The following is a 22,732-nucleotide window of genomic DNA, read 5'->3' on the forward strand; positions in this document are numbered from 1 at the left end:
TGGAAAGAAATTTGTACATACAGCAAGTTACCAATAATTCTTGAATTGGATGCTGGACGATATTAAGAACTATCAGGAGAGGCATGGCACCATCTGAGAAGAGCAATAGGTGTTTTTTTAGTGTGTGTGTGTGTGTGTGTGTGTGTGTTATACATTTAAATCTGTGTATCTGAAGTCCACTAGAGACTACTCAAAATGAGTTGCAGACCAGAAACTGCAAGTCATTATTTCCCATGGTCTAAAACGTTGTAAATAGTGATTGGGTAATGGGTGGTGGGGATGGGATAACAATGCAGGTGAGCCTGATACTTTTCACCACAGTACGGGAAGTAATACTGAAGACCATGTCAACGCAACTGCAGTATTAAGGAAAAGCATCCATTGGGCTGGCCTGAAGCTAAGCCAAGAGACAATCTTTGCATTGCTTAGGAAGTACACTTCACCACTTATCAAAAGGAACCACCCAAATTCCATGGCAAAACATAAAAACAGATCTCATTTATCTGATTTTGAGAAGTTATTTTTAAAAGTAAGCTATAGCAAACCAATGTGCAGGAAATAAAGATATTAACCAGATGACTGCAGTTTTAGGGCACAAAAATCAGCCCCCAAGCACTGTTACAATCACAGTACAAGATGTTCTTTAAATAAAGAAATGTACTTAGATTTAAAGGAAGAGTACTCACTGGAAACCTAACCACAGTAACATCTGTCTTTGTGGCCTCGACCAGGAAATCCATCCAAAAGTCCACAAGTTCTTGCTTGGCCACAGGCTGTTCTGTGGTCAGTTTCACAAAATGCTTATATATCAAAATTGTCTCTACAATAGACTTGAGGTACCTGAGAAGTAAAAGATATAAAACACATAACAGACAAATTTAGAACCACCTGTTCCCATGTATCCCAGTCTAATTCTGTAAATGTAATTTATATATGACATTAATAGTCATGCATTCAGATTCACCAAACGTTATTCGTTATTTGTTACATATCATGTACTTTCATACTTTCTTTTTTCTTTCTTTTTTTTTTTTTCTGTTGAGAAAGATTCTCGCCCTGTCACCCAGACTGGAGTGCAGCGGCGCAATCTTGGCTCACTGCAAGCTCCGCCTCCCGGGTTCATGCCATTCTCCTGCCTCAGCCTCCTGAGTAGCTAGGATCACAGGCGTGTACCACCACGCCTGGCTACGTTTTGTATTTTTAGTAGAGATGGAGTTTCACCATGTTGGCCAGGCTGATCTCGAACTCCTGACCTCAATCTGCCTGCCTCGGCCTCCCAACATGCTGGGATTACAGGTGTGAGCCACCGCGCCTGGCCATGCTTTCACACATTATCTCATTTCTATCTCACAAAAACTCAATAACGTTGGTTATTTTATCCCTATTTTAGAGATGAGGAAACAGGCTTAGAGGGCTTGGTAACTTGGACTAGGGCCATACATGTAGTTAAAACATGAATTTTAAAATGCCTATATTCTATTCAAGGAAGTAGTTAATGCATTTGTTTTTAATTATGCTTCTTTGAGGAAGCTTTCCTAAATAGACACTTCATAAGAGATCATTATTTAGCTCTGAGGCAACTCAGCTTATATATTATACGAATACCCTCAAACCTAATAAGACAGATGGTGCCTCAAAAGAAAAAGTTAGGAAAAATGAGGAGTGGGATAATTATAGGTGATAATGGCTATGCAAGCGCTTTATGGACTATAAATATGGAAGTTAACATTCCATAAAAATTAAGTTAGTAAACCTTAAGGCACTGTTTTGCGGCTGTGAGTACCATCGCATAGAATAGTGCCTGTTTTCTTGCTAACAGAACCAGGATGCCTAAAATACTGCCATCAGAATGGTCATTGTAAAGAAATAGCAAATGTGACTCAATATCATGCATGCATCTATTAATTCCTTTATTTCGTATCATTTGCTGAATGCCTACTGCTGCACACAGTGCTGTGGGGATAAATATCAAAAGATGTTATAACACCAAGAATAAATATCCATGGAGATATGATTAAACAGAGAGACAAGTTAAAAAGCCATACACTAAGAGAGTATTAAGAGAGGCATAACTAAAGAATGACAGAAACACGAAAGAAGGGACTTGGGTGTGAGGAAGGGCTCTAGGTCAAGGTCAGCTTTATGAGCAGGTGTGATGGATGAGTGTTCCCTGGAGAATGTGTGCATTGTGAGAGGCATGCTCAGCACGTGCTCAGACACTCATGCATGAAACCGGCAGTGTGGTATGAAGAGACAGCAGTGTAAACCCAGGGGTGTGACAAGAGCTGAGGCTGGAATGCCTAAAGGCAAATCTTGTTTGCTAAGACAAAATGATGGACCTTATCCCTTAGGCTGTGAGGAACAATTAAACTATACTGATTTAAGGATTTCAGTGCAGGCAAAGTGTCAGGTGTGCATTTTTGAAAGATCACTGTGAGCTTTAGAAAGATCCCTGGGGAAGACTGGCTAAAGGAGACCTGAACATAAGGAAAATTCTTTAAAAAGTCATGAGGGTCTAACATGGTGGTCTCTTCCTCACACCGTTTCTGTTATAAAAACAGGTAAGTCGGCTGCCTGGGCTCTGAGCAGCTCTGAAGAGGCTTTCACTATATCATGGTTAGCCTTTTAAAGTCTTTATAGCTAATGGTTAATCGCTACATGTGATACTAATAAAATTCTTTTCTTTTCCTTTTCTTTTTCTTTCTTTTTTTTTTTCTTTTGAGATAGAGTCTTGCCCTGTCACCCAGGTTGATATGCAGTGGCGCGATCTCGGCTCACTGCAACCTCTGCCTCCTCGGTTCAAGTGATTCTCCTACCTAAGCCTCCCAAGTAGCTGGGATTACAGGCATCTGCGACCATGCCCAGCTGATTTTTGTATTTTTAGTAGAGACGGGGTTTCACCCGGTTGTCCAGGCTGGTCTCAAACTCCTGAGCTCAAGTAATCTGTCCACCTCAGCCTCCCAAAGTGCTGGGATTACAGGTGTGAGCCACCACACCCAGCCAACATTGTTTTTCAAAATGGTCCTGAATACAGATGAAATTTTGTTTCCACCTCTCCAATTACCACATAGATAATGATGAGATGTGGGTGTAGTACTCCAAGAACAATTTGAAATTAGAAAAACATACATATATAGGAAACACTCAAATGTGTCAGTCAAATCCTAAGTAAGAAGAAAAGAAAAATCAAGAATGAGAATTCCGAAACTGAGATTAGATCACAGAGGAAACAAAGGGCATATGTTTGGAGTAGAGGTCTAACAGCTGTAATGGAAATGTGGTCTCAGGCCCCAAACATAAGTTATATTTGCAGGTGCAAAATGCGTGACCTCTGCATGATTTACATGGGTGACACTGGCCAACCTGGGTCAGTGGGTTGGTCAATGTGCAGGAAAGGCAAAGTCAGGAACCTGCTGACATCACCTATGTCCAAAGTCATCAGAATTTATGTGTAATACATTTTATGAATATCACAATTTTCCTCTATATTCTGCATTTTATTTTATAAGCAAATAAAATCATCTGATTGTCAGTTCAGTAAATACAATGTGGGAACAATATGGAGCTGTTTATTAAAAATAATTGTATCAACATATAATAGCTAATTATTACCACGCTGGTGTCTTCAGTTTAAAAAGCTTTTCAGATGCTTGAATGACTCTCATGTGGTCATTGGCTAGGACACTGGCCCCCAGAAAAAATCCAACTTCCCAGTAGCTCTGGAGTTTCTCCAAGTTTCCCTTTTTACCAAGAAGACTACTTAGCTTCACCCCTAGAATACAAACAGGAAGGAGAATGTTACAAACACACCCCAAACAGGTAGAACCAGGTTTTCACTAAAAAGTAAAATTAAGCTTTCATTCCTCTCTTCAGATTAAAACAGCTTTGTTAAGTTTCTGATTATTACGGTGGTTTCAGTTCACCGTAAAAATAAGTCATAAAAAGGAATGGAACACTGAAACATACAATTACACCACAGATGAACTTGGAAAACATGCTAAATTAAATAAGCCAGACACAAAAAGACAAAGTTTGAGTGATTCCACTCACAAGCGGTACCTATAACAGTCAAATTCCTAAATGTGGAAAGCAGAATAGAGCTTAGCAGGGACTGGGGGAAGAAGGGAATGAGGAGTGATAGTTTAATGGGTACGGAGTTTTAATTTGAAAAGATAAAAAAGTTCGGGAGGTAAATAGTGGTGCTGGCTGCGTAACAGTGTGAATGTTCTTAATGCCACTGAAGCGTGTACTTCAAATTTTCAAATGGAAATTTTTGTTATGTACATTTTATCACAATAAAAGCTTGGGTGAAAAAACAATAGTAAGTCAGACTAAGCAGAAAGGTACACAGAAGAAAGTGAAAATTAACTTCTAATTTGAAAACCCAAGCAAAACTGCTATGGTCACTTTAATGTACATAATTTTCCCATAGAATTTGTATATATGTCAGTATATGCACAAATTAAAAGGCAATAATACAAACATTGTTATGTAACCTTCTTTGTCTTTTATAACATGAATTCTTAAATAACTTAAAAGGGAAATCTCACCTTTTTTATGCTGAAATTCTATCAATTGAAGTACGAATGTATACAGTATATATATTTTGCAAGAGTAAAATGCTATAATAGTTTTAGACACAAAAAGTTACATACCTAAAACATAAAAGAAATAAGGAAATATGCTGGTCGTGGTGGCTCACACCTGTAACCTCAGCACTTTGGAGGGCCGAGGTGGGAGGATTGCTTGAGCCCAGAGGCACTAGACCCGCCTGGGCAACACAGCAAGATTCTGTCTCATGAAAAAAATTTAAAAATCTAAAAAAAGAAGAAAAAACAGAAAAAAAAAGGAAATAGACTGACAGATAATACTGTCTTGTTATGTCACTGTCTTAAAAGTCCTGAAATCCAGTAATATAAATACTCCAACTTTGTTCTTTTTCAACACTGTTTTGGCACTTCTACGTTCCTAATGTTTCATCATATATTTTCAATTCTACTGTGTCTTGTATTATTTTTGCATTTTATAAGTATTTGTTTGCTTAAAAAGAATATGTCCTTGTAGCACTGTTTGGTGCCACTAACATCCACCATATTAAATGGTTGGGAAAATTATCTGAGATTTAGGAATAAGGCAAAAAGGTAGGACGTATCATTTCCATATCATATGGGAGGATAAGGCCACTCAAGGACTGTCTCGGGCAAGTGAAGCTAGTTCATCTCATTATGTACCACTTATTAAAGGCCTCAGGCGTACCAAAGTTTACTTGTTAACCTGCAGATTTTTGTCCAGTAGAGATGCAAATTTCTGTAGAGTGGAATGGATGAATCCCTAAGATTTATGGCCTGTGGACATAAAACAGCTTTTTTCCTAATCAGACTCAGATATCTTAACATTTCTTTGTTGTCTATGAATAGAAATGTTTTTTTGAACTGGACATTCCATCTTACTAGTTTCCATATTAGTTGAGTTAAGTAAAATATTTTATATTTGCTGAGGGTCATGATTTTATATGTGTCCGTTTTATATTTGAGGAGAGTCATGATTTTACTTTTGAAAATTATCTGTGAATGAAACAAAATAACTTTTAAAATTTTCATGTTACTTTTATCATATAATTCCACTCAAACCACAAGTATTTCAGGGAAAATGTCCATTTGGGAATTCTTCATATTCTGTGAGGGTAAAGAGAGAACAGCTTTGCCACTGCTGTTTCATGAGATGAAAAAAAATTACACACGCATAGGACAATATCCACGGTCTTCTATCTGGACATAATTGTGCTGCTGTTGTTTTTGAGACAAGGTCTCACTCTGTCGCCCAGGCTGGAGTGCACTGGCACGATCACTGCTCACTGTAGCCTTGAATTTCTGGGCTCAAGTGATCCTTCCACCTCAGCCTCCCAGGTAGGTGGGACTACAGGCACGAGCCACCATGTCTAGCTAATTTTTGGGTTTTTTTTCTGGAAAAACAAGGTTTTGCCACGCCAGTTGAACTCCTGGGCTCAAGTGATCCTCCTGCCTTAGACCTGCTAGCTGAGAAAACAGATGGTACCACAACTGGCTAATTTTTAAATTTCTTTGTAGTTTTTACTTTTTTTTTTTGGAGAGAGGGTCTCACTCTGTGGGCCAGGCTCGTCTCGAACTCCTGGGCTCAAGCAATCCTCTCGCCTTGGCCTCCCAAAGTTCTGGAATTACAGGCATGAACCCAATAATTGTTTTAAAATAAAATTTCAGATGCACTCTTGAACCTCAGAAGTTCATTTTGTGGTGGTGATATTTGGTTTTGGCCTTGCCATATATTTATCACATGATCGTGACACCCAGTCAGCATTTGGATAAAATGTATATTTTTGATGGCAATTAGTATTTTAGCATATGGACGTATCACAATTTATTTACCCAAATGTAGATGGGTGGCCATTTTTACTACTCTACATTCTTGCACACACAGCTTTGCGTATTTGCTCAATTATTTCTTTATATTAAAGTTCTAAACGTGGATTTGTTAGGGACAGAAGACATGCCCATTTTTAGTGTTGATGTATTTTTGCCAAATTGCCCTTAGAAAATGCTGTACCAATTTATACTTTCACTGGAGGCATCTGACAATAAGCTCTTACCCACAGCCTTCCCAGTGAGGGAGACTATCACGTGCATTCATCTTTACCAATCTGACAGAGGAAAAAAAGGAACATTGTCTTTTTTAACCACTGAGACTGGCTCTCTTTTCATGTTTGTATTTCTTTTGTGAATGAGCATTTATGCTCTTTGCACAAACTTGTTTCTACATGAAGAGATTAATCTTTTAAGTATGGAGTTAAGAACATGGTTCTAATTTTTTATATTTAGAAGTCCGTTCTCTTTCTCTTCCTTTCTCTCTCCCTCTCTCTCTCCCTTTCTCTCTCTCTCTTCCTTTCTCTCTCCCTCTCTCTCTCTCCCTTTTTCTCTCTCTCTCTCTTCCTCTCTCTTTCTCTCTCACACCCACACAGAATATAGAAATAAACATCTTAGTGCATAAAATTTGTTTTGTATTTAGGATTTTCTCCATAGGATAGAATTTCAGGAGTACTGTTATACTTGGTTCCAGACTACAATATTTTAGGCTCTTCATTCATAGGGAAAATTAGTAAAGCACAATTCGTGATGTTCAGTTGTACCTTTTAACCAAGTCCTTCCAGATCAATACTTTTCTCTATTTAAAATATTTTGGTTGAATTTGTAAGCAATGAGCAATATGTCATTTCTGTGTTAACAACCAGTTCACCATTTATTTGATTCAGTTGCATATTTATGCAATTTAAATGCTGACAAAGTTGTCATTAAAATTGGTTGACTTACACTGAGGACTTTTTAATAGTTTAGTTTTTATCATAGTCTTATCACCTTGCAGCTGTTATTATGTTCAAGGCTGTTTTAGTGGAAAATGGCAGACTTTACTGAACACTCAGATGCCTAGCACTGTGTGTACTGAAAATGTTAACTCTCTGAATCTATACACCACCACAATGAGTTAGAAATTATCTCCCTTTTGTGGTAAGGAAAAATAAACCCGGAGAGGTTTATCAACATGTCTAAAGCCATACACCTCATAAGTGGTAGAGATTAGATCCTTTTTAATTTTCCATTATGAAGAATCTCAAACATACATCAAAATTAAAAAACTACAATGAATGACCATATTTTCAACAATCATTAACATTTTGCTATTGCTTCATCTCCCTGAATATTTTTGCTGAACCATTTCAAATTAAATTGCAGATATCATGACATTCCACTCTGAAATAATACAGCATACACCTAAAAAGTTTCCTCCATATCCTATTCCATTATTGCACCTAACAAAAACAACTCACTGGTATTATCTACCATCTAGTCCTGATTCAGATTCTTGGATTGACTCCCAAATGTCTCTTACAGTTTTTGTTTTTCCAAACCAGAATCCAGCCAAGGAACATCAATTGCATTTAGTTTTTATGCTAAATCTGTCTCTCTCTCTTTTTTTTTTTTTTTTTTTTTTTGAGAAAGAATCTCACTGTATTGCCAAGGCTGGAGTGCAGTGGCACAATCTCTGCTCACTGCAACCTCCAACTCCCAGGTTCAGGTGATTCTCCTGTCTCAGTCTCCCAAGTAGCTGGAATTACAGGTGTGGACCACCATCCCCGGCTAATTTTTGTATTTTTTTAGTAGAGGTGGGGTTTCATCATGTTGGGCAGGCTAATCTCTAACTCCAGACCTCAAGTGAGGCCCACGTTGGCTTCCCAAAGTGCTGGGATTACAGGCATGAGCCACCGCATCCGGCCTCTAAATCTCTTTTAATCTAACCAATCCCTCTACACATTTTTTTATGACCCTGACTTTTCGAAAAGGCAAGGAGTGCTATAGTGCAGGGTCCCCAATCCCAGGGCCACGAACAGGTACTGGTCTGTGGCCTGTTAGGAACGGGGCCACACACAGGAGGTGAGTAGCAGGCAACTGAGCAAAAGCCTTCTTCATCTGTATTTACAGCCATTCCCCATTGCTCTTGTTACTGCCTGAGCTCCGCCTCCTGTCAGATCAGCAACAGCATTAGATTCTCATAGGAGCGTGAACACTATTGTGAACTGCGTGTGTGAGGGATGTAGGTTGTGCGCTCCTTACAAGAACCTAATGCCGATGATCTGTTACTGTCTCCCATTGGCCCCAGATGGGACCGTCTAGTTGCAGGGAAACAAGCTCAGGGCTCCCACTGATTCTACATTATGGAGAGTTATATAATTATTTCATTGTATATTAAAATGTAATAATAGAAATAAAGTGCACAATAAATGTAATGCGCCTGAATCATCCCTGAACCACCCCTTGCCCCTGGTCCATGGAAAAACTGTCTTCTACAAAACCAGTCCCCATTGCTAAAAAGGTTGGGGACTGCCGCTCTAGTGTTCTCACATTCTGATCTGTCTGATGTAAATTCTTGGGATTATTTAACTTATTTCTCTAGAGCTTGTGATTCCTATTCAGCCAACTTCAGATCTTAAGATTCAAGTTAAACATTTTTGGTGAGAATATTTCACAGGAGTTGCTGTACACTCGGCCGGGTGCAGTGGCTCACACCTGTCATTCCAGCACTTTAGGAGGCCGAGGTGAGCAGATCACTTGAGGCCACGAGTTCAAGATAAGCTTGGCCAACATGGCAAAACCCTGTCTCTACTAAAAATACATGGGCATGGTGGCACGCACCTGTAATCCCAGCTACTTAGGAGGCTGTAGCATGAGAATCGTTCGAACCTGGGAGGTGGAGGTTGCAGTAAGCCAAGATCGCACCACTGCACTCCAGCCTGGGAGACAGAGTGAGACTCTGTCTCAAAAAATAAAAGTTAAAAAACCAAAAAGAAGAACTGCTGTACACTTCATAGTCATCATAATAAAGTCCTAAGGGCACATGTCTGGCCACCCTATTATTAGTGATACAAGGATGGGTCACTGACAGCTGGGTCCCTCCATTCTACAGGTACATTTGTTCCTTTGTGACTGACAAGTTATATATGAGTCAGTTTTTGGTATCATGTCAAAGGGGTAAAACGAAATTTTTTTAAGTAAGCATTTCAATTTAAAGTTTTTAGTTCTAATTGATGATCCTTGCCAGAATCAATTATTTCAACATCACTCTCATTATCAGCTTTATCATTACTTTGTTAACTATAATAGCGTACTTTTGAAGAATACATTCTCTGGAAGAAGAATATATTTACTATGTAGTATACCTCAAGAAGAGCGGTTTTGTTGTTGTTGTTGTTGTTGTTGTTTTTTGAGATGGAGTTTTGCTCTTGTCGCCCAGGCTGGAGTGCAGTGGCACAATCTTGGCTCACTGCAACTTCCATCTCCCGGGTTCAAGAGATTCTTTTGCCTCAGTCTCCCAAGTAGGTGGAATTACAGAAGAGTGCCACCACACCCAGCTAATTTTGTAATTTTAGTAGAGATAGGGATTCACCATGTTAATCAGGCTGGTCTCGAACTCCTGACCTCAGGTGATCCACCCTCCTTAGTCTCCCAAAGTGCTGGGATTACAGGTGTGAGCCACCACACCCAGCCTAAGAAGAGCTATATTTCATCAATGGGATGAACTACAGTATTTCTGAAAGAAGAAGGAAATGTTCTTTCCTTATAACTTCTAATTTTCTGAAAAGTTGGTCACTTCCATAGGTGACAAAGGAGTTTTTCAGTGGTTGGTGATAGATTTTGTTTTGATTATTTTTCCTTGATTATCTCTAGTGACTCATGGATTTTTATGTACAGTAATATATATTTTATATTCAATATTTTTTAACGCTTACTGAAAATGATATTTAAATAGTGGTTTGTCTGAATTCCAAACATAGTGTTCTTTTACTATATCATCATTACTGTTGGAGACTCAAACCTCTAAGTCTGACTCTCATCCATAAAATGTCTCACAGTGGGAAAATTCCACAGAAGATGGAAGCATTATCTTGTATTTAGCTAAAGTTTGAATATTATTTTTAAGGCTTGTGAAGGTGAAAACAGGAAAAAGATGTAGGATATGCCTCTGTGTTTTTAAATCCTAGCTCTAAATAGCCTAAGCATCAATGATTCTTCAAAAACTGGAAAAGTAAAACACAGATCCATGAAGCAATTAGTCATAATCACAAACAAACACACAACTAGAATTAAGAGTCTTTGGGCAACAGAGCATGACAGTTAAGAATCATTTCTGTGTTACATTTGAGATCTTAAGATAATACATTTAGCTTCATATTGAGTGCTCATCTTAATTTTTAATTGTTTGCCCTTTATAAATAAATCAAAATTTCAAAAAGCATCTAAAGAACGGATTTAATAAGTAAAAGTCTGATTATTATAAGAACTCAGTAATTCAGAATAATTTGTATGTTTGCAGAGGCCAACAGGAGGAATGGGAGATATAAATTACTAGAAAAGCTGATTGGAGCATTTAAAGAAAGAATGAAACTATACGTATCTTTAAAATATGCCAAGTATGTTGTCTCATTTTTATTATATACTCTCAATTAACATCATTATTATATTAAACTACCAATTTATTTAGCCAACCTGTCTTTCCTTGAAAATCCATTTAATCCTCTTACCATATAAAAATTAACTTTAGCTCAATCAATGCTGATTAGCATAATTTGAGTTTTAACTATGTTTTCATTATTGAAGGACAATACAATTTAGAACACATACCACAGTATTTTAGAAGCCTAAAACAGTTCTCACGATAGCTAAAAATTCACTGTTAAGCCATATTTTAAGTCTATATATGTTATGCAATTTCCAAAATTTTAAACTAACTTTATATGTTTTCAAATGTTTGTACAACGTGTATTACAAGTGAGTTCTTCCTGAAAAAAATTAACATGTTTCTCTTACATATTAATCACACTTCCTCAAACCTCAGAGTTCTGACTATCTTAATAAGTATTTACCTTCAAAATGAAATTTAGAATAAGTACATTTTCAAACCATTGTCATTGCTCTGCCTACATATGCAAATCAGTGTCAATTCCTGCAATAATTTAGAGGCTTCAACAAAACCTCACCTTGAGTTAAAGAACAGAGCAATAAATGTATGACTGTATCAAAATAGAACATATATTCTGAAAAAATATCTATCTATTGTATATCAATAAAAACAATGGAAAAAAAGCAACAAAAGAGCAATAAAATATTTTAGAACACTGACATAGGGGTTTTGGCTAGCATAGAGTTTTAATTTAGTCTTAGACACAAAATTTTATTATAATCATAATTTCTGAAAAGCACAAATTGCAATGTACCTTCTCTGATTTCACTGAACCAATCAAAAGAGTTATTTCAGGCTGGGCAAGGTGGCTCACATCTGCAATCCTAGCACCTTGGGAGACCCAGGTGGAAGGATCTCTTCAGCTCAGGAGGTTGGGATTGCAGGGAGCCATGATCATGCCAGTGCACTCTGGCCTGGGTGACAGAGTGAGACCCAGCCTTAAAAATAAATAAATAAATAAAATAGCACAGGTTTTTGAAAAAAGCACTAGGAAAGCACAATCTAAGCCAGCCTGGGCAACATGGCAAAACCTCATCTTTATGAAAAATACGAAAAAATTATCTGGGTGTGGTGGTACATGCCTGTAGCCTTAGCTACCCAGGAGGCTGAGGTGGGAGGATCACCTAAGTCTTGGGGGTCAAGGCTGCAGTGAGCTGTGATTGTGCCATTGTGCCCTGAGCAGCAGAGTGAGACTCTGTCTCAAAAGAAAACAACAAAAAAAGAATTATTTCAAACAGACCTTTCTGCCTTTAATACCACTGCTATCCCACAGTAATAAATATTTTATCATTCTTTTAGTCTGGGCATTTAAAAACATAAACAAATAAACATTCTGACTTTAGTTAGCTTCAAAGATTCTCCAGAACATTACATATAGACATGAGCTCTTCTGAAATAATTTTTGTTTAAGTCTAGGATTCATTTCTCTTTAAGAAAAGTAAAAAGAAATTCTCCAGTTAAAGTGGGCCAGGTGCAGTGGCTGACACCTGTAATACCAGTACTTTGGGAGGCTGCAGCAGAACTGCTTGAAGCCAGGAATTCAAGACCAACCTGGGCAACACAGTGTGGCCACATCACTGTAAAAAAAAATGTTTTTTTAATTAGCCAGGTGTGTCAGTGCACGCCTACAGTCCCAGCTTCTTAGGAGGCCAAAGTGGGAGGATCGCTTGAGCTCAAGAATTCGAGGCTGCAGTGAGCTATGATCACACCACTGCACTCTTGCCTGGGTGACAGAGTGAGATCCGGTCTCTAAAAATAAATTTTTTTTTTAATTTTGAAGAAAAAAATTTTTCTACAATTCATAGCTTCACTAAGCTGAACGGGTTATTTTTTCCCTATGAAAACTAAGACTGAATATTTCTATGTCTGTAGTAACTCCTAAAAGAGTTGGAAAGGTTCTCTGAAAGGAGGTGGTTAGACACCCAATGGAGCAAAATATGATTCCCATAGACAGGATTCCAGTACCTAGAATCTTTAAAAAACGTGAGCAAAGCCAAAACCAAGAAAATCACTCGAAATTTGTTCACTATGATGCCCTAACTTCTTTAAATCCCCAGGGAAAGGCAGCAGATGAGCTAATGTCTACAGATAAAAGGAACAAAAGCACATTCTGTCGATGGCTATGATTCAAAGACCATTTGCTTAACCTGTTGCTCCTGGTGCTTTGGGAGGCTCTTCCCCCAACACCAGTGAAATCATAGAGACAGGTGTGCTTGAGAAACAGCTAAAAGAAATAGCAGAAGTTTTTGAAAAAAAGCACCATGAAAGCACAATCTAAAATAGGACATATTCCTGATGTCTCACAAAACACTAACATTATTTGGGAGTTAGGGGCTGAATGCAGAACCCATATCCTCAATATTAGTTTGAGCTAGAATATTAACCAGGGGGGCTTTTAGAGACAGATAAGAAAAACTAAAAACTGAATTATGTCCTAATATCAGGATTCTGTACAATAGTATGAAACACCAAACAAGGAGATATAATAAGTCTTTTTTTTTCTCTTTAGGAAGTATGAAAAGACAGAAAGCAAAAAATTTATCTATTCAGGATTCTTTTTCTTTGCACCAAGTTGGGTCTAGTTTCTTGATTTCCATGTAAAATACCAAGTTATAATTACCAACTTTCCGGAGCTCAAAGGAAGATTCAAACTGGTGCCCAGCTGCCAGGAGGAGGACCGCATAATTAATTCCTGACTGTAGTGTTGGCTCAGATTCAAATGCCTTTTTGAACCTATAAAAAACCACAAATGTACAAGTTAACTTTCTCAATCATGAAACCCTGGGTGTGTAATAGCTTCTGTTTGTATAACTCCAATGCCTGAGCAAGTAAAAATATTGCACTGGCCTTCACCCCAGAATCTGGTGTGCTATTAGCACTTAACGCTTCAGAAACTGCTTATCTTTGTCCACAGTTCTATTGCTTTCCCCCACTTAGCTCACCCTCAACCTACCTAGTAACCCTAGTCTTTTAAAAAATCCTGTCTTCAACTATCTACCAGAAATATGTGAATGTGAAAATTTAGTTACAAGGGCACTTGTTACAAGATGAAAAATTACTCTAAATATCCAATATTATACAGTGTAATATGAAATAACATATATTCCAAATGTTAGAAAGCAATGTAGTCATTTATGTTGTAGAAGCATGTTAAAAGTCAGAAGAAAACTAGTGTTTCCAAGTAAAATGTAGTCGTCTACTTGGAAGCCGTCATTCAGGGTGTGTGTGTGTGTGTGTGTGTGTGTGTGTGTGTGTGTGTATGTGTGTGTGCGCGCGTGCAATAAACATTTAAAAATGAGAACCCTGCACGTATTTTTTAAAGTGGTTTTAAAACTCTTAAAATATACAGAGCACTGAGGAGGTAACATACTGAAATGATCAATTATGTAAGAATGATATAAAAATGAAATAATGTCAATTATAAGATGAAATTAAGAAAAGCAGAGATTGTGTCTCTACACACTAATTTTGGCTCAGAGAGTTATAAAAAGACTTTTCTGAATATGCATAAAACCGAGTATCAACCTTTGAAAACACTTCAATATTTAAAAGGACTTCAGTGTTTGGATATTTACTTTATTTTCAAGGTAATACTTCCTAGGATACATTTAAGGGTTTCCTTACATGCATCATTAAACAGGCAATGATAGTCAATATAATTTCACTTAGGGGTACATAAAATCAGAAAAATAAAATAAATGCCCTAGTGACTAAGAGGAACTGCCTGAGGCCAACGCATGAAAAATGAAACTTTTATGCTTAAAAAAATCATGCTGAAGAAAATATAAGAACTAAATATCTAACAAATGACCATTTGATGATACCAAAAAAGGTTATGTGGGAAGAAATACATTACAATTCCAAGATAAAAGCATTCTCACCTAAGTCATAACTGTGTAAATAAAAAAAAGGAATACTAAACATAGTGATAGGTACAATAGTGTATATTGTAGGCACAATACGTGTATATTCTTGGCTTTGATACATACTCAAAATTTTCCATAATTTAAAATAAATTAAACACCAAATGAAAACAAAAAATATATTTTTCTGAATATTGAGGACCATGTCTCTTTTCTAAAGGTCTTGCTCTTTAAGCAGAACAAGCATCTCTGAATGGAAACAAAAATAACTATGAATCTTAACTAGTTGGCTCTGATAGTTATGTACCTATGGAATAAAAAAAAGGTACCACTGCATCACTATAGGTGATTAAAAAGCATTTTTTAATGTTTCCAGAAGTATACATGTTTCCATTCTAAAATGAAAAAAGTATATACACCTAGACTACAGATACTCGAAACTATATCAAGGCAAGTCACAACTTATAGGTCAACTTACAAGTCTTAGACTAACATAAGTCTCAAAGTTCTTTGTCTTTGTTCAGAGGCAAGTATAGTGTCCCAACAAAAAGGATTTAGGAGAAGAAAGAAGTAGACACTTCCCTTTCTACCAATTCATATCAAGATACGTAATATTTTTCATTAAATACATTATTGCATTTTCCCTGAAACCAAAGAACATGAAATGTCTCTCTTAAAGATATGAAAAGGAAGATGCAAAAATGAAGACATATCAAAATCAATCAATAAATATTGGCGAATATCTCCTATGTGCCAAAACCAACCCAAATGAATATTTGGGTTTATATCTGTTTTCTGTTGCCACAAACAATATATATTTTGTATTTTAAATGAAAATATAAATACCAATAAAATTAATAATTCACATTTTTCTTGAGCTCCCCTCCATCCATGAGACTAAATTGAATACTGTATTAAGGAAAAAGTCTTAATGTTTTCTGCAGCTTAAAAGAGCACATAGGTATATTACAAAAGAAATAAAATCCTGTCATATATCATTAGTATACCACTGCAGGAAGTGGGAATTCTCCCATACTGTAAAAGCAAAGAAGTACAGTATTCTTGGCAGAAAATTGCCAATATCAAAACTATAGAATTTTTGTTTGTTTGTTTGTTTTTTTGAGATGGAGTTTCGCTCTTGTTGCCCAGGCTGGAGTACAATGACACGATCTCAGCTCACTGCAACCTCTGCCTCCAGGGGTCAAGCAATTCTCCTGCCTCAGCCTCCTGAGTAGCTGGGATTACAGGCATGTGCCACCATGCCCGGCTAAATTTTTGTTGTTTTTTTTTTCAGTAGAGACAGGGTTTCTCCATGTTCGTCAGGCTGGTCTCGAACTCCAGACCTCAGATGATCTGCCCACCTTGGCCTCCCAAAGTGCTGGGATTACAGGTCTGAGCCACTGCACCCGGCCAACTATAGAAAATTTTTAAAACTATGTATACCTCTTAACAAAACAATTATACATTTGCAAATTTATACCAAGAAAAAATATTAAACATGTAATCAGAAGTTTCATTACAAGGGCATTTGTTACAAGATGAAAAATTACTCTAAATTTCCAATAATACTACAAAGTATAATATGGAATAAAATATTATACAAATGTTGGGAACCTACATAGCCATTTATATTGTGGACAAATATTAAATGTGAGGGGGAAAACTTGTGTTTCCAAGTAAGACGTAGTCGTCTACTTGGGAGCCATCACCCTGCTTCAGTAACTAGGGGAAATAAGAACACATATCAAAATACATTTTGCGGACACTGGAGATCTACGGAAGCAACAAAAAAATCACTGAAATAAATTCCAAAGAGGGAATTTATGGCCTTCCAAGATGAGCTGAATTGCTGTTGTCTTTCATGGGGGCATTTGCTGATTCTGACCCTAAGATTAGGCTTGGGCTTGGCATGGGCAGAAAAACTCTGTCTATTTTAAACTTTACCAAGAAAAAGAAAAACTAGTGGATTTCTTGATAATTGTGTGGTTTGGCATGACAGAATGAAACCTGGAAGAGCCCCAAATGTTTGGCTGCTTTCTTCACAGGACATTCGTTGAATGCTGAGTTGTACAGGAGGCTAGGGCATGGAGTAGAGCTGGGATGACAGAGTGAAATCTCCTGAGTGTTTAGGAGAAAAGTCCCACTAGGGAAAGGAGTCTACAACAACCATAGGAAAACAGTCTCCCCTTTAAGAAATTTACCACATTTTGGGCTGGGCACGCTGGCTTCCAGCCCTTTGGGAGGCCAAGGTAGGTGGATCACTTGAGGTCAGGAGTTCAAGACCAGCCTGGACAACATGGTGAAATCCTATTTCTACTAAAAATATAAAAATTAGCCAGGCATGGTGGTGTGTGCCCCTAGTCCCAGCTACTCGGAAGGCTGAGGCAGGCAAATCACTTGAACCCTGGAGGTGGAGGTTGCAGTGAGCCAAGATTACACCACTGTCCTCCTGGGCAACAGAGAAAGACTCTGTCTCAAAAAAAATAATAATAATAAAATAAATAAATAAATAAGAAAAAGAAAAAAAGAAATTATCAAATTTTGGAGAATAAAGAGCTAAACACAAAACTCCGAAGGACAGATATGAAATATCCCACAGTATTTAATGGATAAGAAGATAGAAATCTGCCTGCCTATCAAGCAGAAGTTCAAGAGGGTCACAGCTAACAAGCAGAGACAAAACAGAAACAGACAAGGTCAATGAAAACAAAACCCCAGACCCAACCCAACTCAACTGCATTTGTTGAGGTAATCAGCTTCTTACCCTATCTGGCTAACAGAGGAAAGGGAAAATCTCTGTGAGTGAAAATAAAATCATCTCCAAGTCTCAATAATATTTTTAATACAAAATGTCTGGGATACAATAGAGAAATACGAGACATGCAAAGAGCCAGGAAGTTGTGACCAATAAACAAGAGCAAACACAGACAAGAAAAGCTGACCTACAGATAATTTGGATACTGGAGTTCATAGACAAGGACTTTAAGATAATTATGACAAATATGGTAAAGAATATAGAGAAAAAGATAAAATGGATAAAAGATATAAACAACTTCAAAAGAGAATCAGAATCAAAGAAATCACATAATCTAGCACCAAAACATACAATACCTGAAAACAAGAATTCAATGTATGGGCTTACAAGTTAATTCAACAAAGTGGAAAAACAGTTTTGGTGAACTGCCTTCTATGACAATAGAAGGTATCTAAACTGAAGCAAAGATATAGAAAAAAAGAAAGAAAGAAAGAGAGAGAGAGAGAGAGAGAAAGAAAGAAAGAAAGAAAGAAAGAAAGAAAGAAAGAAAGAAAGAAAGAAAGAAAGAAAACACACACACACACAACAATAAAGCATAAGAAACAGAGAAGACACAGTTAAATGGTCTAACCAATGTATCACTGTAGCCCCAGAAAGAGAAGAAAGAGAATATGGAGCACAAGAAATATGTGCGATATAATGGATAAAAACATTTCAAAACTGATGAAAACATCAACCCACAGATTCAAGAAGCTCAGCAAAACTCAAGCAGGATAAAATAAGGTAATTAGAGTCTAAATGCCAAAACATGTTACCAAAATCCAAAAACACAGTGGAAAATCTTTTAAAATCAGCCAGAGAAAAAAGATACATTACTTTCAAAGGAGCAATAAAATTGACAGTAGACTTTGCCATACAAACTCTGGAAGCCAGAATACAACGTAGTGACATCTTTAGAGTAATAAAATTTTTAAAAAGCCTAAAAAAGATATTTTCAGACAAAAACTGGGAACTAGTTGCCAGCAGATCTGAACTACAAAAAAATACTAAAAGTGCTTCAGACTAAAGGAAAATGATTTCATTTGGAAGCACTGAACTTCAGAAAGAAAGAGCATCGGAAAGAGTAAATATATGACAAGATCTAAAATACAAAAATTATTTAAAATCTATTGATTATTTAAACTGCTCCAAGTTTCTTTCCTTGTTCAGGAAGCAGTAAAATACAAAATGTAAGGTGACTATAAAAGTAAATGATGCAAGTTGTAATCTCTAGGGAATACTCAAAGAATAATATGAAAACTATTACTAAAGTGCTAATGTAGGAGAAAATGTAATACTAAGTTAATAAAAATAAAGCAAGAATGGAGGACTAAAGGAACAAAAACATGTAAGACAAATACAAAATAAATAAGACAAATAGTCAATACTATTGATATAACCCCAACTATCAGTTACCACATTAAATGTAAATGATCTAATCATTCCTAATAAAAGAGATTTTTCAAATTGAACTGAACAATAACAGCAAAATATGCAATTACATTCATTTTAAAAAGGCACACTGTAAATACAAGTTGAGTAACCCTAATCCAAAAACCTGAAATCTAAAATGCTCTGAAATCCAAAACTTTTTGAGTGCTGATGTGATGCTCAAAGGAAATGCTCATTGGAGCATTTCTGATTTCCAATTTTCAGATTAGGGATGCTCAACTGGCAATTATAATGCAAATATTCCCACATTCAAAAATATAAAAAATCCAAAACACTTCTGGTCCCAAGCATTTTATATAGAAAAGACACTTAACAAGTATTAGGACACAGGTAGGTTGAAAGTGAAATGATGCATAAAGATGTATCATCCAAATATTAAATAAATGTTATTATAGGTTAGTATCAGACAAAATTGACTTTAAGATAAAAATTAGTATAAGAGAAAAAAGGAACGTTTCACAATGATAAAGAGGTAAATTCAATAGGAAAATGTAATAGTCCCAAATGTACCTAATAGTATGGTTTGAAAACATACACAGAAAAAATGGACAGAACTAAAAAAGCAGATATACAAATCTACAATCATAGGTAGAGATCTTAAAACACTCTCAGTGATGATCAAACAAATAGACAAAAATTATCAGTGAGGATATAGATTTGAATAACATTATTAGCCAAGTTAATCTAACTGACTTACATGGAACAGTACACCTAACAACTGTATACCATATTCTGGGCCATAAAGTACTTCTCAACAAATTTCAAAGGACTGAAATAATGAAAAATGTGCTCTCTCACCACAACAGAATTAAACTACAGAACAATAAAGAAAGATATATTTGGAAATTGGGCAACTCAGTTCATAACCCAAAGGTCAAAGAAGAAATTGTACTGAAAATTAGGAGGTATTTAAACTGAACAATATATATATATATGTTGTTATATATGAGGTAATGAAAGTCTAATAGATAAAATGTCTGGGATGCAGAACAAATTATACCTTTAAATGTAGACATTGGAAAAGGAGCAAGGTTGAAAAATCAATGCTCCAAGCTTCCATCTAGTAAACGAACAGCGTATCATCTTCAAAGTAGAAAGAAGGGTATAATAAAGAGATGAAATCAGTGAAATAAAAAACAAACATGCAATAAAGAAAATAGTGTCAAAACGTGGTTTTTTGCAAAGATTAATAAAATTGATAAACTCCTAGGCAGACTTCTCATGAAACAGAGAGAAATAAAAATTACTGCTAAGCCCTCATAAACAAAAAGAGGGGCATCAGTACAGATGATATGAGCATTAAAAGCAAAGTAAAGGACATTTGGAACAACTTTATGCCAATAAATATAACAACACGGGTAAAATGAAAAAATTTCTTAAAATCACATGTAAGCATGACACAAGAAAAAAATGGAAGCTCTGAATAGCTCCATATCTGTTAACAGAATTTATAATAACCTGAAATTCTTCTTTTTATTGTCTGTCTGCTCCAAGAGAATGTAAGCTCTATAAGAGCAGGAACCTTATCAACCTTGCTGACCAATGAATCTCTGGTACTTGAATCATCAGAATACCTGACACGCTGCATGTGATTATGAAATACTTGTGAAATGAAGAAAGAATGCATCCACTTCCTACCAAGAACCAGGCTGAGATTACTGGTAAATACGTCAATTCATACAAGATACAAACAATCTTTCAACTTCCGTTAGTGATCTAAACTCTGATCTTGATAAAACCATATTACTAGAAACTACATCCTTGGACCACCTTAAACAAGTGAATAGGATATAACTTTCACTGTGTTACATTATTCACTGTGTTACATCTTAATGTTATTGGAGTTCACAACTTCAATAAAAATATTGATGATGTTGTTTATATAGCTTTTATTGATTGTTGTTTGTGTAGATTTTATTTACACAGGGTCTGTCATGAGAAATTCCTTTAATTTACTGCGAGGGAGAGTTTAGCTTCCTCTGAATAATTGGTATTTTTTTTTTCACTCTATTACTAAAAAGCATATTGGCTTGAAGCTTAGTCATAGCAAGCATGTTGATCCTTATTACTGCCATATTTACATTCTCTAGTTTCTTTGTGTTAATTTTCATATATATTTTATCATTTTGTTAATTTTTCTTTTTTTTTTTTTTGAGATAGAGTCTCGCTCTGTCATCCAGGCTGGAGTTCAGTGGTGCGATCTCAGCTCACTGCAACCTCTGCCTCCCGGGTTCAAGCGATTCTCCTGCCTCAGCTGGGAGTAGCTGGGATTACAGGTGCATGCCACCATGCCCGGCTAATTTTTGTATTTTTAGTAGAGACGGGGGTTTCACCATGGTGGTCAGGCTGGTCTCGAACTCCTGACCTTGTGATCCACCTGCCTCAGCCTCCCAAGGTGTTGGAATTACAGGCACGAGCCACTGCACCCAGCTCATCTTGTTTGTTTTTCTAAGACTCAAACTTGATTTTACAAATGTAGATGTTAAAATAATGATATCCATTTTAACTGAAGATGCTGTCTCAGACATTTTAGGGTAAGAGTGTCACAGTATCAAACAACTTGCAAATCCCAGTGGCTTGCAACTCCTGTTCATGCCACATATCTGTGTCATGGTTCAGCTCTGCTCCACATTGTCTTCCATCTGGGATCCAGCCTGAAGGAGCAGCCTTCTTGTGGGAATGGCCAAGGAAAAAGTACATGTGGTATAATCACAAAATTGCTCTCAAAGCTTCTGCTCAGAATACACATCAATCAAGACACACAACCAAGTCTGGTGTCATGGGTGGGAATATTTAATCTTCCTACAAATGAGGACAGTGTATTTCTAACAATAACACAACAGCATAGATTATAGTCTCTATCAAAGAAAGCTGTGATTAACATCAAATGGTAAAAGAATCAATAGTAGCTGCCTCTGATTACCGAGCAACTACTAGGTACAAGGCCTTGAATGAGACATTTCAGGCATAATACTTCTAATTCTGACAATTCTTTAAAGTAGGGGGAATTCCTTGTCAACAAGAAAACTGAAGCACAGGAATATTAAGTTATGCAGTGAGGAAGTGGTCAAGCAGGAACTCTACCCAGTTCTGCTGGATTCCAAAGCCTAGGCCCTTTTCTTTGTATGGCTCTGCCTACCCTTTGGTTTGTACTAACAATTTTTGTAGTTCCTTTTCATTGTTTTCTGGGAATTTTTTGTTTTGTTTTAATAAAAGGGAGTTGACTGAAACAGGAAAATAAAATGAGAAATAAATGAGAGAATTGCTTTTATATTAAGGATAAAGCTTGTATTCTATATACAACAGAAACAGACATTGATATATTCTAAAAGAACAGTGTTTTCACAATCTATTTGATCAGTCTCATAAAACAAAAGACTAATATTTCAAAAAGAGTTACATGGCAATACTGCTGAAATGCACCCATAAAAACACACCAAACAAGAGTTTTACATGTTGAGAATGTCACAATTTAGCAAGAGGATACGTAAATATGAACAATATGTAAGTCTATACATAAAGAAACCTATAAACAATGATTAAAAATGCAAAACTATAAAGATAGATAGATAAAAGGATG

The 22,732-nt window shown here is 36.5% G+C and overlaps 1 protein-coding gene across 1 annotated transcript in view; it reads right to left on the minus strand.

The window, feature by feature from the left end:
* Positions 1-22,732, minus strand: part of MAP3K5 (mitogen-activated protein kinase kinase kinase 5) — a 248,516-nt gene that overhangs the window by 102,441 nt on the left and 123,343 nt on the right. Inside the window, exons 8-10 of the mRNA XM_017863432.1 lie at positions 13,664-13,776; positions 3,613-3,772; positions 687-840 (exon numbers count right to left, since the gene is read on the minus strand). Coding sequence (XP_017718921.1) covers positions 687-840; positions 3,613-3,772; positions 13,664-13,776 — 427 coding nt within the window. The remainder of the gene's footprint in view (positions 1-686; positions 841-3,612; positions 3,773-13,663; positions 13,777-22,732) is intronic.

The sequence above is a fragment of the Rhinopithecus bieti genome, unplaced genomic scaffold, assembly GCF_001698545.2.
Source record: "Rhinopithecus bieti isolate Rb0 unplaced genomic scaffold, ASM169854v2 scaffold_65275, whole genome shotgun sequence".
Classification (NCBI taxonomy): Eukaryota; Metazoa; Chordata; class Mammalia; order Primates; family Cercopithecidae; genus Rhinopithecus; species Rhinopithecus bieti.